Below are 15433 nucleotides of genomic sequence, written 5' to 3'. Positions count from 1 at the left end.
AGTCAAATGAACAGAAGGAAGAATTTCACTTGAAGGAGAAAACTTTTCTAAATCTACAATTCTCATCCACACAAACATTTTACTTGAAAACAAGCATCGTAAAGGCAATTCATGAGTAGTTGAAGGAAAAGAAAGAGCAATTGGTTTTCTTTCTTCACAAGCAGAACCAGTCCTCAGAAGTACAGTAATTTGACATTGCCATATGTCATACCAAAGTATTATCAAACGAGTCAAATTGACTCGATCTACGGAGCAAATCAAATAACAAGCATTTAAATTTGGTGGATATATCTGAAAATTTGGAAAACAGTTGAATCTGCACAAAGATGTTAACTTTGACGAGTCATGGGAAGAAACCACTCCCCACCAACTTCAAAAGAAAAGGATCACAAGCACCGTCATCTGCATGCCCAGTTCTCGATCTGTGAATTTTCCAGATGCATGTTCCACGAGGCTTTGGAGAAGTAATAGCCTGGTCCAAGTTAAACCAAGTGTACTAATTGTCCTCCTGCCATGATGTTTGCATAAAGAATGTCTTGAACCAAAAGCACAAATTTTTAAGTTCAGATGATGGAAGACCATATCACACCGAAAAAAATTGGGGACACCAACTTAAGACATTAATGAAAACTATGCCTGGATAGTATCAAATCTAAAACTTGGAAGTCTCTTGTATTGTGTACTAAAGCCTCTCGGAAGGTATAGTTTAGAAAGCAATGACAAAAGGCCAGAACATAAGGAATACAACTGATGCCTAATGAGTTTTGTAGCTTCACGGAGCTATATACCTGGAGCCAAATGGGGAGTAGATAACCGATGCCATAGAAATGACAACAAAATTCTTGACAAAAGAAGAAAAAAAATAAAAGGAAGAAATTGATGGGAGGAACAAAATCAAGATAAGTATTACTTCTCCTGCAATCAGTGAATAGCCAAGCAATGAAATTGCTTACGCAGTGACAATTAGGGCATCTTGAACTCTGGTTTTTCCGTTTCAGTTTCAAGACATCTCCAGGTCTCTAAAGGATGTGCATCACTTTCCTTTAGATCTGCTTCAAATTATTAATAAGTTAACATACTGTTTGATCGACAGCCTCTAGAAGTTGAAGATTAAACATTTACTGACATTATTTGTAATGATCAGTAGGCAAGCAAGTTGGGTTGCTGGTGCATGTTAGTTTGGCCACTTCAGTAAGGGATTCTCGGAAGGCTTCATGCATAGCTGACTTCTGGAAATCCAATGAAATACTACTTCTACATGATCCATCACACTCATTTGCCCTTCTCTTTAATTCTTCTTTGACATGCTGTGACAAAAACAAATGAGAAAAAGGCTTTGTAACAAAAACTAAAAAAATACATAATTATCTTGAATCAATGACGATGACAATGATAAGAAGACCAAACGCTAGTTGACTTTGCTTAAAATAGTAAAAGTCAGTCAGATGTCTGATTCATACTGAAATTTAAATCGAGAGAGCATTTAGCATATTAGATCAAGCTTCAAATGATTGTAAAAAAAAATTGGTTTACACGGAACCATAATATCTGAAGAAACAACTCCATAATCAGGTCATATAACCAAACATTTTCTGCAACAGGTGCACATAAGTTTGTTGACTATCTGTCTAGTAGATCTAGATCCAACATTGCTCATCGAAGAATGACTAACAAAATTAACTAAGTTCACAAACAAAGTTGCATATGTCAAGGTGTTGTATCGCTTGAACAAATGTCTGCATCTACAAATGCTTGGCATTTCACTAACACAAATACTGAAAAAAGAACACCTTAGTTCTTTTATATATCCCATAACGACACATTCGTTGCTTCAATCATCACGAAGAACACCAACTAACATTTTCTTTTTCAGTTAGAGAGTATAAAATGTCAAATTCTGGAACATGAAATTAGTGACATATAAATCTCAATTTCTGAAAGACATCTCAAAAGTCCCACATCTTTTACTAATATCATTTAGAATATATTTGAGATAAGAAAAGCTTACAATATGCAAAGGCCTAAAAAAATGGAGGATAACTATAAAAAACGACATCTACTATGAGACAACAGCCTCAAACATTTTATAGTTGGTTAGGTTAGAAGAACCTAAGAGGGAGCAGGGGATTAGATTGAATAAAAACAATGCAGGTTTAGCCATACAACTCAACTCTAGCAACATAAATTAACAAGCTAAGCAGCACAAATTCAAGTAAACAAAATAAAGGAGAAAAAAGAATGATCAAGATAATTTCATATCACAACACACAACATTTATAATTGGAGCAACAATAAACAGACCAACCTAAAAGCATAAATTGATATTCAAGTGAGAAAATAGTCAAGGATATCAAACAATAGTGTTTATAGACCAGAGAGAGAGAGAGAGAGAGAGAGAGAGAGAGAGAGAGAGAGAGAGAGAGAGAGAGAGAGAGAGAGAGAGAGAGAGCAAAGAAACAATAGTGTTTATAGTGCTTTGATATGTATGCCCTACATGACTTCTTAATGCCTCTTCATAAGGATATCAAACCACCCAACCAAATTTTATTCACAGGTGAACCTATGAAGTTTAAACATCGACACCGCTATAGTCCTGTGGCACTCCATCAGTATAGAATAGACCTTCCATACAATATCTAAAGCAAACTTGGCATGTTCTAGGGTAAAGATCTTAACACTATGAAAAATCACTCAAACTTAAGAATCGCTCTCACAACTGATGACTTATGAATAGAGCCAAAGATGTACAGTCAAGGGATTTCAGCACCTGGAAGGACTCTACATTCACAAAAGTATGCCAATTAATACCGCAAATTCTTTTGCAAGAATGGCCATGGGATGGAAGAAATTAGGGAACAAAAGTGACCACTAATCCAATGGCTCTTGAAATGATGAAAATCATATGATAATAACATATGAAGTGATGAATTACCAATCAGTGTATGATTACAATCTTAAACATGATAACCAAGCTGATTGATCAAACAGTTGCTCTGTTTGGGTTGATTTATTGCAACCTGATGGTTGTGGCCTGTAGGTTGATCTATTAACTTATTCCTTTTATAATCTTCACAATCCAGATTTTCCCAGCAATTCTCAACTCCTGTAAACATATAATATATTTGGAAATTGTTATGATCACCATAATATGCCTTAAATTTGTCAAATTCACATCTAGAATCTAAGACTCTACATTAAGGTAAATCATTCCGGTCTTGCACTTTGTGAAATTTGATAGGAAACACGATTATTCAATTTCTGTTATGCAAGCATTTAACAGGTTTGGATACAGAACTTACAAAGTAATCTTAATATCTGTTATTCAGCTTAAGAGATGAATTGGGTGCATTCTGAATGCTTAGTTTTCACCAAGCAAAGTGCAAATCAACTCTCCATACAACGATTAGGACATGCTTTAAAAGTGTCCATCTTGAAGTCATGTAGAAGTTATGTACCAAAGTCATTTCAAGATTCAACCTTGCCATAAAAGGTAGCCATTTTGATATTATGTACCAAAGTCATTCCAATGGACCTACCAAGAACCAACAACTGCAAAAACTATCCTAAACGTAAATAAGATAGATGGGTAGCATCTATAGTCTAAATACTGAGAGAAAGATGAAATCCAAAATGATCAAAAGCAATTTATGACCTTCGTTGCACCTTCTATGCTTGTTCTTCAAGGAAACACACTACATTGTCTCTAATTTATCTGATTACCCACCATCTGCTTCATATATTATTAACGTTGAGACAAGATTAGTAAAACTGGACTTTCAATCTGAATCCACCAAGTAATGATACACGGTATAAGCACTTCAAAGCCAGCAGCTTGCAGAGGAAGAAGTAACCTAGAAAAGTACGCAAGGGACATATAGTTCTAATGAACAATCAAGAATCAGAAAAAGGGCGAGAAGACAAACCTGCAACATCCTCTGGTCAAATTTGGGAACCCCAATCTGCGTAACAGTGAGCGAACCAAAAAAGTTCCCTAGGAGCGCCGCATCCGACACCGCCAGCCCCCAAATCAACCCAGCGACAAACCCACCCAAGAAACCATCACCTGCGCCCGTGGGATCGACCTCCTCTGCTAGGAACGGGGATACGCGAAGCTCCCCGTCCTTCCAGTAGACTCGGCACCCGTCCTTCCCATGGGTCACGATGACGCAGCACCACTTCCGCGCCTCCTCGACGTCCACGAAGGGCGCCTCCTCCGCGGAGGCTTTGAGGAACCCAATTCGCGGGAGGAGGTGGAAGAATCCGGAGCTCCTGAGCGGCAGGAGCCCGACGGTGCCATCGATCGGGTCGAAGGACCGGATCATCCCCTGGGCGTCGACGAGGACGACACGGCAGAGGTCGATCATGCGGGCGAGGGTCTCTGGAAGGATCTCCCCCGCGACGCCGACCGCAAGGCCGAAGTCGAACCGGGCGTCGTCGGGGAGGTCGGACGCGTAGATCGGGTCGCACGTTCGGAGACGCCGAAGAACACGATCTCCGTGGTACCTTCCGACGGCGGAGGCGGGTGGAAAGTGGGCGTGAAAGAGGGTGGTGGGTGCGGAGGGGGCGGCGAGGAGGGGCAAGCGGGGGGCGGCGTAGGCGAAGTCGGCGCCGACCTTGGCGACGTAGAGAGGAGGGGATGGGGTGAGGCCGTCGAGGACGTTGGAGACAAAGGCGGCGGCGCCGCCGAGGGTCTCGCCGACGGGGACGCCGTCGAGAAAGAGGACGTCGTGGCAGTAGCTGCCGACGACTAGGCCGCCCAGGCACCTGTGCTGATGCAGCTCCCCGTCCGCCCCCGCCTCACGCACCATCGCGGACCACAGCTGGCAGCTGCGGCTACTCGGGCTGGTCTCGTTGGGGTCTGCAGCGGCGGTGCGGAGACTGGAGGAGGTGGCGATCCTCCATTACGAGGGACCATCGTCGGCCGTTGGTTTCTCTAAAGAGGAGAAGAATCACGACACGGCGCACCGCGCAAAGATAGAAGAAGGTTGACAGATGCGGCTCACTCGTCCGTTCGAATGAGGCGGTGCCAAACATGTGGATCGACCCACGAGTCGGCCTTTGCCGTCAATGTTGGTGAGCCCCAACGTTCTCCCGTCAATGTTTGGCCCATTTACAATTACCCCTAGCGGGCCCACACCTCCATATGCAATCAATAACGTCGGTCCGTCGCAGTGTCTACGTGGGAAGGAGTAATGACACGACTCCTCCATCACTGGTCGAATGGATTGCCCGACCACCGGCGGATGAATGTGCTCGACGTGGTCGGTTGTTTCAGTGGAAATTGGATCCCACAATTACAGGTCTTCTTCGAGTTTGGGAGGCGATATAAGCATCTCATTCGCGCAGAGAGGACCTGCCGCCACAACCTTGAATGGATTCGTCGAAGCCTTACCAGCGTCGTCCGTTCCAGGGATGTGTACATCCGTGTCTGCGTGCTCCGCAATACGTACGTAATCCTTGTCCAACATGTGTTTGCATGAATGCCCCAAAGGATCTCACAGTGGCCACCCTTTTCCAGGGTGGAGCAAATCTACATCCTGTGCGCTCAGGACGACGCGTTCACGGAAGCTGGGCAGCGCAGCGTCGATGGTGGGAAGTACTCGTCGTGGTAACTTAATTGCCATTTTGGCTCTTCGTCTTTCAAGGGAAGTGAACGAGACCTGCGGCACTTGGGTCCTGCAGTGAATCATCCACCCTCGTCTGCTTGAACTTTTCTTCATGGTGAAAAATATGGTGTATTCTTAATTCACATAGGCTTAATTATCACTTGCTGAACTCAATATTTGATTGAACTTTCTAAATCTTTACTAATTTAAATATTAGAGAAATTTTATTGGGTACACCTTTGATCTAAATCATCATACAGAAACCTGACGGCGAGCTCAGAAGTGAACACAATTGGTTCGGTTTGGAATCTAAGCCGCCAATGTTAAATACTCACAAATCTATTGTAACTATTGCACAATATTTACTCCATGCCTTAACCACCCCTTAGGAAGTTTCTTAGGAGCTCTCTTGCTATGCAGACAAAATTCCGTATCTTGCACATTTAAAACCCGAATAAATAAATCATGTCATCTACTTGAAAAATTGTACACGCATTATTGCCTTCACACTTAATTGTTTGGAGCTTCATCTCGGTCAGGACCATATCTACTACTAGCATTTCCCTGTTTGGCCGGCTGTTTGTCCATGCAACTTGTCGATAACTCCATGGGTCTAAATTATAGCCAGCATGTCTGATGCACCAACTCGATCTAAATGTGCCTCGACGACATCGGGATACAAACCATTCACCATCAAGTATACATCCTCTTACAGAATTGTTATGCATTAATATGCTATTAACGGGTGTATTATCTATTCTCATTCTATTATTAATAATCATAAATAGAATTGACCATTAAAGCAGGTTGCGTGATGTCAGATCTCCTCTCAGATTCTGTGTCCACCAAGTCAACTCTGCGACGTAAAGAATTGGCCAATGGCTGTCGTCCTAATGGATGGGTGCACGAATGAAACCACAATTAGCTTAAAGAATTCTGTACTACCAAATCGAGTTTAAATAACTGATACTTTGGGTTGAATTGACCGAATCAGATCTTAAGCTGATCAAAAACATGTCACGTTGATTCTAATGAATGCTACTTCAGACCAGAGTTGACATGACCTGAACTAAAATGTACGTACGGTTATTATATGCACGTAACATATCACCCATCTCATAGAAGGACGATTTGGTCATTTCGTATTAGAAATAAGAATACCTTTATTAACCTTTACCCGCGTTCTGCTCTCTTCTCACACCGCTCTTTCTTTCGTTCTGAGACAAATGGAGGAAAGGGGAATGGGGACGTCGCAGGGGCTGGAGCCGGAGCTGGTCTCGATCCCGGCGAGCCCTCGGGGGGCCTCCACGCCGGAGGCGGTGACCCCGACGGGCCAGCGGTCGCGCGGTGGCGAAGGGGAGCCCGTCTCGGCCAAGTCGGGCACGGCATCGCCGCGGTTCCTGAGCCCGTCGATGTCTTCGGCGTTGGGGACGCCGATGAAGCGCGTGCTGGTGAATCTACGGGGCTACTTGGAGGAGGTGGGCCACCTGACGAAGCTCAACCCCCAGGACGCATGGCTCCCCATCACCGAGTCCCGCCACGGCAACGCCCACTACGCCGCATTCCACAACCTCAACGCCGGCATCGGCTTCCAGGCGCTCCTCCTCCCCGTCGCCTTCGCCTTCCTCGGATGGTCACCTTCTCTCCCTCCCCCCCTCTTCTCTTCTCCATCCGCTTAATGCTTTCCATTTCTTTCCTACTTCCATCATCAGGCTTCTCTGCTGCTGAACACAACATGATACTTCCATACATCACATGGCCTTAGGCATGCATGGTGAGAAGCGGTAGATCGGTTCAACACATTTTGTGCATGAGCAAGAGAAGTCCACCCGGTAAATTGATGCTCCATGGTAGATGGCGAACGATGCCTAATTTTACTGTGGGATAGATGTGATGGGTCTGATTGCGTGCTGTCATCAGCTTAAAGTCGTCACGAGTTGAATGAGATGGATGAAAATACAATAGAATTGGATTTCTTGTACTTTTTAGCTGCTTTGATAAAGCCATATTCCACTCCAAAGATCACCTCCTACAGTTGCCTACATGACTGTAGCTCTTGTAAGTAGTTGGTGAGAGTTCAGCATCGATCTGAGGCTTAGCTCAGAGTTCTTCGACAGAGTTATTATGTGTTGAGTGAGTTCATCAACACCACAAGAATGACAAATTGCACATCTTTTTTTGTAGCTTACATGAAGAAGAAAGCTTTGTTTTAATAGAAGAGTTCACAGTGAACAGAAATAGTCTGATGTCAAAGGTGAGCCATTCTAAGCTATCTCTTGGACTGCAGGAGTTGGGGGATAATAGCTCTGACCGTTGCCTACTTTTGGCAACTTTATACTCTCTGGATTCTGGTTAAGCTACATGAAGCTCTACCTGGTAGAAGATACAATCGATATGTGGAACTTGCACAGGCTGCATTTGGTGAGACCGCTCTTCTTCTTCCTTCTGAATTGTTTGTCCCTGATCTTTTGCACTGCTAATGACTAAACTATCTCTTTGTTCAGGAGAAAGGTTTGGTGTTTGGCTGGCTTTGTTCCCGACAATATACTTATCAGCAGGGACTGCAGCAGCACTGATTCTGATCGGAGGGGAAACCTTGAAGCTCTTCTTCCAGATAGTCTGTGGATCTCTGTGTTCATCGAACCCGCTTTCGACCGTGGAATGGTATCTAGTGTTTACGTTTCTGTGCATCGTCCTGTCTCAGCTCCCAAATCTCAACTCCATCGCTGGCCTCTCTCTCATCGGAGCTCTCACAGCAATCACTTACACTTGCATGGCTTGGCTACTCTCCGTTGGCCAAGAAAGGCCACCTTCCGTCTCTTATCAGCCCCTGTCATCCCCTTCCTTGGGGGCTGCAGCTTACTCGGTCTCGAATGCTCTCGGCATAATAGCATATGCATTCAGAGGACACAACCTTGCGTTGGAGATTCAGGTCGTCCGACTCCCTCGATGCCGTAATTGCTTTCGAAAGGTTTATGGACTTACTGCTGTTGCGTGATCTCCAGGCAACGATGCCGTCGACCTTCAAGCATCCTGCGCATGTTCCAATGTGGAGAGGAGCCAAAGTCGCTTACCTGCTGATAGCCATGTGCTTCTTCCCCATTGCCATCGGAGGCTTCTGGGCGTATGGAAACCTGGTGAGTATATATCGAGGCTTTAACACGCTGCAGGTTGGCGAGTATCGAAATGTATAAACCCATTAATCTCTCTTCCAGATGCCAGCAGGAGGAATACTGAATGCTCTATACGCATTTCACAGCCGTGACATCCCCAGGGGACTTCTGGCCACAACATTTCTGTTGGTTGTGTTCCACTGCCTCACCAGTTTCCAGATATACTCCATGCCGGTGTTCGACAGCTTCGAAGCGGGTTACACGAGTCGAACCAACCGGCCCTGCTCCATCTGGGTCCGATCCGGCTTCCGAGTCTTCTACGGCCTCATCTCCTTCTTCGTCGGAGTGGCACTTCCCTTCCTCTCGAGCCTCGCTGGGCTGTTGGGTGGACTCTCTCTTCCGGTCACGTTTGCTTACCCTTGTTTCATGTGGATTCGCATGAAGCAGCCTCCAAGGTTCAGCTTCGACTGGTATCTCAACTGGAGCCTGGGCATCGTCGGCATGGCTTTCAGCTTAGCTTTCTCTGTAGGCGGCGTTTGGAGCATGATCAACAGCGGGATCCAGCTTAAGTTCTTCAAGCCTAACTAAGCTCCAGTTACTTTGGATGTTCGTCGCAGTAACTTCTGGTGTTTTATCATGTCGGACGTTTACTTTTGATGAAGTCAGGCTTGATAGATTCTGCATAAAACGTTAGATGTATTGAGATCACTTCGCCCACCGCCGACCAGAAACATGATCCGTAAATATTGTGCCACATGAGAGAAAAAGAAGAATCCATCTCACCGCATCCAATAAGATGTGGAATCCCGATTAATTGACAATAATGACCACATAATCTTAAGATGACTTAGTATTCATGATTATTATTCTGTCATAAGTTCAATAAACTAACGATCCATGAGTGTTTCGGACACCAAATAATCCACCATATGAGATCAATATATAGACCATATCTCTTCATGAGTTTGTCTCAAACAAATCATCTAGCGCAACAATCACAAACCATAACAAGATTTAAAGAACGACAAAACCATGCAGAAGCATAATCTACAACTGGAAGCCAGTCAGTATGAGGAATCCAACTGACTCCATTGTGGCTAACTAAACCATGTACAGAGACATCAATAGAGAACCACATACGCCAGTGTGAGGAATAATATCATACGGTTGGCATGGATGTAGAGAGAAGTACATACGCCAGGAACTGCACAGCATCCTGAATCTTCTCGACAGCACTGGTTCCATCAGCTCGAAGATGGTCCGTAATAGCATTTGCCTTTTCCTGTACCACAGCGCGTGGGACACCGTCTTGTTTATCAGAAGAAACACTTTGTATGGTTGCCAAGAAAGCTTCTACTATGTCTGAGGTTCCTACAAAAATAACACCCATAAATGCTAATTAGAAAAAGTCCACTCCATTCCAAAATGGAGCAAGGAAATAGCTACCTTATTTAGATCATTCCCGCAGGAAGAGAAAAGTTAATAAATGAAAAGAGAGTACAAGTTAGTGATGCTATTTGTGCAAATTAGCATCTGCTTCCATTACTATTAGTCTGTCTGGATGGTTAGCAGCAATTTATATCAGAAAAAAAAAACTCCTTGAAAGAGAAATATATCGACGCACTTGTTCATTATTGAAAGCATTTACAAGACAATTTGTCCTAAGGTTTTAGTGCATAAGCAGAAAAGGACTTTTACTAGTGATTGTTCTCTCAAAGAAAGCACAAACAACGGGTATAATAAACAACTTAATTTAACTCATACTTGTAACACTCACCTGTGATAAAACTTTTTGAAATTGTTTCCATGTCTGCAGACATGGACTTGGCCTTGTATCTGATAATCTTAGCTTTGGAGAGAGGGTCTTCAGGCCAATCAATCTTTGGGATATCTCCGTCTATCTCTTCACTCCTTCCTTTGTTTGCACTAGAGATGACCGATTTTCCAAGAAAAAGAAGTTGAGATACTGCAGAACAACAGAGTTCTGACAGTCTCTGCATTTGAAATGCAATGAATCAGTAACTTAGTACAATACAGAAGTACTAAAGACAATATAGTTAACCATATTATCTGTACATGGATACACTCTGAGTGAATTGTCTCGAGTCTATCAGTAGCTCGTTGAATTGTATCATTTGCAGAGAGTCCCCCGAGAGCGGATGTGAACCTGCACAAGGAATTACCATAATAATCAAAAAAGAAGGGCGAGCAAATTTAACTTTCCGGAATCCTTAAATTAGCAGGATGTGATATAATAGCTAATAGCTACTTCGGGCTCAATGAGGTTGCCATTAACAATGATGATGAAGAAATGATGATGCTAATACACAATGAATGAACAATCAATACAAAAATGTAAACATTCCATTAACAGCACAGCGATGTAAAACAAATAGCTAAAATAAGCAAATTGGAAGCAAGCTTCAAATACCCTGACAAGAATGTCCGCTTTGTACATGCTTGTAACTTGTTTGATGAGATCACCGAAGTAGGTACATTATGAAATTAATCAAAGACACATTGTTATTGAAAAGAAAATTTTGCTGGGAACATCTGATTTGCCCTTTAGAATTGAACATACAGTGCCACACTATTACCTGCCATCTGAAGGGCTTAAAGAAAGAAGTTCAAATCTAACTATAACTGATTAGGAGTGAATTAACTACCAGCCTAAATGAATTTATGAACCACTCTGAAGGTGTTTATGAAATTATATTAGCTCATCAAAAGATAGCATATGGTGTCTGAATCAACATAGTAGTACTCTCTTGAGCAAAGATAAGATTATGAATATCAGTCTGGCTTGCCTATGCAAGTATATTGGTACAACAACATTGAGCATCAAAGATAAGCAAAGATCATCAACTACATAATTGGATCATGTCCATAATATCCTTAATTATGAGAAAAATCTTGAAGCCGACAGTGCGTTATCAAATCTAAGGAAATTGACAAATAGGAATATGTATATCTGTCAGATACTATAATTTTTCATGGTGTCATTTGAAATTTGTTTGACAATTTGATGCAAAAAGTTTGGAATTCATGAGTTGCTTCCATAAGTTGAACGTTTGAAACTATCACATAATGCACCTAAACAGGGGAAATCCTTTGCCATAAGAACAAAAAAACTACAAACAACACCATCGCTTGAGATTGTAAAACAAATAAAAAATGAGATGCTAGGGTAGCCAATACATAGGCAACTAAAACAGACTTCACAAGTGACACCAGACATCACACAAAGAAGGAAATTCTTGAGAAAGAAACAAAGAATCTTAAGTCATTCAGTAAGCACATTAAAAGTAAGTTCAAAAGCAACCATTAGAGAAAGCTTCTTTTACTTATAATCAACAGTCATATTTAATGTGCTGAACTTCTGCAGAGTGAAAATAAACTAAACAGAAGCTAGCATGGCCATGAAGATCCCAGTCCCTGAGCTTTTCAAGCATTCATTGGTCCCTTCTCATAATTACTGGTTGCCCTTAACTTTAGTTTTCTTTTGATCATGCACATCCAACAGAGAGAACAAATATTTTGTTATGGGCAAAAGGTCTCGGTGAGAGCATCTGGACCTCTCAGCACATTATTGAATCACTCACCATGCACTTTCAAGCTTTTTGCTAGTTGCATTCCAGTCAACTCAACATGTGGCAATTTTCACAGTGAGTATTGCAGCATAATATTGAGTGTGAAACAAAGCACGATGAACCTAACAGATCGAGATGCATAATCATGAAAAAAGATGAACGTATTCTACCGATAATCTTTTGTAATATTTATTGTGCATTAACACCACAGTCATATTTCCATTGTCAACACATATCTTTATCAATGTAGAATATCAAAATAATAGGCGTATCAAACGCATGAATCAAAGCTTAACATGACTTTCAGGGAATAGCCAGTAAGGGTCAAAACTAGAAGGAATGCAGAAAGAGACACTGCAATGTGCACCCTTGTCATTTCCATGCCTAATGAAATTTCCTTGTTACTGCCTGTATTCTAAGTATCATTGTTTAGATATTGTCAGCAGACGAAATTCAGATTGGATACCTGCAATCGCATGCTACTTTTAGTAAGCCATAATTTTCAATTTTGCAGGTGCAATCACATGAAAAAATCAGTTAACTAGCATGAATTTGAGTTAAGCAAAAAAACAATATCAAGTGAATTTATTAGCAACAGACTGTCGATACGTTATCCATTGATCAGTCTGTTTGTATTACCCTGAAGCAATTTCAGCAGCCCTCCTGACACTTGAGTCACGCAACCTTATCATTTCAACATCATTGTCACCACCTAATGACTCGATATTCTTTCCTTTATCTGAATCTACTTCATTTTCTTCAACATCAGTGCCCAGACTGAAGATTTGCTGGATCTGTTGCAGTTTAGCGTCATAGAGAGATTTCTGTTCTGCCAAAAGTTTTGCCTTTTTCCTGTTAAATAACAACGCATGATGGCTTGACAATGCTTCCAATTCCTGCATCCAAATATTCAGTGAACATTAGGAAGAGTCGACCACAGCTGGTAAGAAACCTACAGAAACTGTACCTCGAGCAGATCAGGACCTCCATAAATGTAAAAGCACCTGTCAAATGTAACTTCCTCAAACTGCTCCTCATCATCTTGAGGGTCGACCTCACCAGGATCTTTCTCAACTTCAAGACCAGTCTCTGCAATGAGCAACTCTATGGCTTCTTTTCCAACCCGCTCAAGCACTTCCATGCCCTTAGTTGTAAAAGTCCTCCCGGTCTATATTGCAAAAAACAAGAATGAAAGGATCAACCTAGAGAGAGAGAGAGAGAGAGAGAGAGAGAGAGCAAACACTAGTGATACATGTCACTGTATCTGTTAATTGAAAAACCTCTATAATTGATGGGGTTTGGCCAGGAAGGTTTCCATGCTGAATGGCATCAGCTAGACTCACCGCAGAATGTTCCAACCTGTAAGACAGCTTGATGATAAATGGTTAAATTTACTGAAAAATCAATGTATAAAACCCATATAGTTTTACAGTTTAAGAAAGTAGCGATTGCAGCATACAAGGTACTAGTGAAAACTGATTAGCTCCAAAAGCAGAACCTATCCAGAAACTGTTGCTCTAATACAGAATATATGCTAATCATATATTTTGCATTTAAAAATTTTCGAATAACTTGCAGCCATAACCAGCTGGTTTGAACATGAAAGGTAATCAAAAGCACATAGAAGTTTGACAACTGACAATTGTAATGTCAGCCATGAAATAAAAATTCATAACCAACATTCCTGGTACTTAGCATATGATGTGCCTAAAGCCAATTGTCAATCATTCTCCAAATGAAGGGCTAGGTTAATAATAGATTGGGTTACACCAAGGCCCGACAAAATAATTTTTCAACTTAAGTAAATTTATCCAAATGTGACACTTAGACCGTAACGACTGCAAAGGATTAAACAATAGTGGGCAAAAGTACCGGCAAACTTTACAATGTGGTACATCATGTAATGCAGGCCCTTTGTATCAATTAGGACACACCAATCAGGTTAGTCCACTATCATGTACAGACTTTACAGGATTACAGTAACAAAGTACAGATCCTCTAGAAGTTGATGCAGTAGACCAATCAGGGACAATAGGGCTACGGAGCGGCAGGTGTTTTAAAAATGCACAATCCACATATTTATCACATCTCTTTAACAGAGACGCGTCTCTGCTTTGGAGACTACGTAATATATAACATACTCAATGTAGTAAATTGTACTGCAGAACGGCTAGATACAAAAGAAATGACATTGCATACCTGCTGACCAGAGTTGAACCCCCTTTCCAAGCACCACCCAATGCACTCCAAGCTCCCGAAGCAAAAGTTTCCACTGAACTATCGAGCACCTTGAGACCCTAGATGCCACAAAAACGAGAATGATAAGGAATCACCACCAAAGGACAGGAAGCAATATATAACAACGACTTCATCGTTCCTAAAAGATGTAAAAGTTAATAAGAACACTTGTATCCCAATAAGAAGTCACCTAAAACCACTGCAGTGGATCTCCAATCTTCTGTTTTATTGACTCACCTGACCGAACAGAGAATCCTCACTGGCTTTCTCCAGTTTATCAAGCGCGGACTTGCGAAGCCTATCCTCCTCACTCTCCTCCTCCTCCTTTTCTTCTACTTCTCCCCCTTCGGGTCCCTTCTTCGCAACCTCATCAGCCGATTCAGAATCAGAATCCGCAATCTCCAGTTCAGTGATGCCTTTGGCCGCATTCTTGACCACTTCAACTGCCTGATCCCAAACAAGGACAATCCTTTTACCAAATTCACTTCGTTTTAGGATGTAACAGTAGACAAATTAATCGAATAAGAAACAGCAAGAGATCATGTACATTTTTGGAGATCTCTTCCGCGGCCTTATGTAGATCCGAGAACATGGAGAAAGAAGAGATGCCCCAGCCGCCCCATCCTCCGCCGCCGCCCCCTTCCGGCTTGTCTTCCTGATTCTTGCGAGGACTCTTCTCACCCACCTCCTCCTCCATTCGGTAGGGCTTAGATCTACCCGATCGATTCGCTACCGATCCCTTCTCACCCACCTCCTATCCGCCTTAGGCGTTCACGAGAAGGATCCATCTGCATCACCCGATCTCTTCTCCTGCTTCCCCATGAGGCGGTGCAGGTGGCCTACTGCCGTGTAATCTTTTGGCGTTGGATGGAGGGTGATTAAGGAG

The 15433-nt window shown here is 42.4% G+C and overlaps 3 protein-coding genes and 1 long non-coding RNA gene across 7 annotated transcripts; 2 read left to right on the top strand and 2 right to left on the bottom strand.

The window, feature by feature from the left end:
* Positions 1-99: 99 nt before the first annotated feature.
* On the bottom strand, positions 100-4977 carry LOC103981456 (inositol 3-kinase). 4 transcript variants are annotated; one of them, XM_009398186.3, is made up of 3 exons: positions 3924-4961; positions 1127-1307; positions 881-1049 (listed from the first exon to the last, which is right to left on the bottom strand). In XM_009398186.3, the coding sequence occupies exons 1-2, from the start codon at positions 4806-4808 to the stop codon at positions 1128-1130; spliced, it is 1065 nt and encodes a 354-aa protein (XP_009396461.2). In that variant the 5' UTR covers positions 4809-4961; the 3' UTR covers positions 881-1049; position 1127. The 4 variants fall into 4 exon arrangements, with proteins under 4 accessions (XP_064959977.1, XP_009396461.2, XP_009396460.2 ...); XM_065103905.1 differs by lacking the exons at positions 881-1049; positions 1127-1307 and adding an exon at positions 100-472 and having other exon boundaries at positions 3924-4977; XM_009398185.3 differs by having other exon boundaries at positions 881-1307; positions 3924-4960.
* Positions 4978-5181: 204 nt separating this feature from the next.
* On the top strand, positions 5182-5840 carry LOC135610013 (uncharacterized). The gene is made up of 2 exons (XR_010486006.1): positions 5182-5446; positions 5519-5840. It is a non-coding gene; the product is annotated as an uncharacterized LOC135610013 (long non-coding RNA).
* Positions 5841-6807: 967 nt separating this feature from the next.
* On the top strand, positions 6808-9395 carry LOC135610011 (lysine histidine transporter-like 8). Its single transcript, XM_065103904.1, has 5 exons — positions 6808-7239; positions 7894-8027; positions 8111-8538; positions 8612-8743; positions 8822-9395. The coding sequence occupies exons 1-5, from the start codon at positions 6833-6835 to the stop codon at positions 9305-9307; spliced, it is 1587 nt and encodes a 528-aa protein (XP_064959976.1). The 5' UTR covers positions 6808-6832; the 3' UTR covers positions 9308-9395.
* A 242-nt stretch (positions 9396-9637) lies between these two features.
* LOC103981453 (uncharacterized) lies at positions 9638-15378 on the bottom strand. Its single transcript, XM_009398183.3, has 9 exons — positions 15095-15378; positions 14785-14994; positions 14509-14606; positions 13590-13668; positions 13277-13477; positions 12949-13205; positions 10796-10886; positions 10497-10713; positions 9638-10090 (listed from the first exon to the last, which is right to left on the bottom strand). The coding sequence occupies exons 1-9, from the start codon at positions 15242-15244 to the stop codon at positions 9879-9881; spliced, it is 1515 nt and encodes a 504-aa protein (XP_009396458.1). The 5' UTR covers positions 15245-15378; the 3' UTR covers positions 9638-9878.
* Between the last annotated feature and the right edge of the window lie 55 nt (positions 15379-15433).

The sequence above is a fragment of the Musa acuminata genome, chromosome BXJ2-4 (assembly GCF_036884655.1).
Source record: "Musa acuminata AAA Group cultivar baxijiao chromosome BXJ2-4, Cavendish_Baxijiao_AAA, whole genome shotgun sequence".
Taxonomy (NCBI): domain Eukaryota; kingdom Viridiplantae; phylum Streptophyta; class Magnoliopsida; order Zingiberales; family Musaceae; genus Musa; species Musa acuminata.
This window is presented reverse-complemented; position numbering and strand designations above follow the sequence as displayed.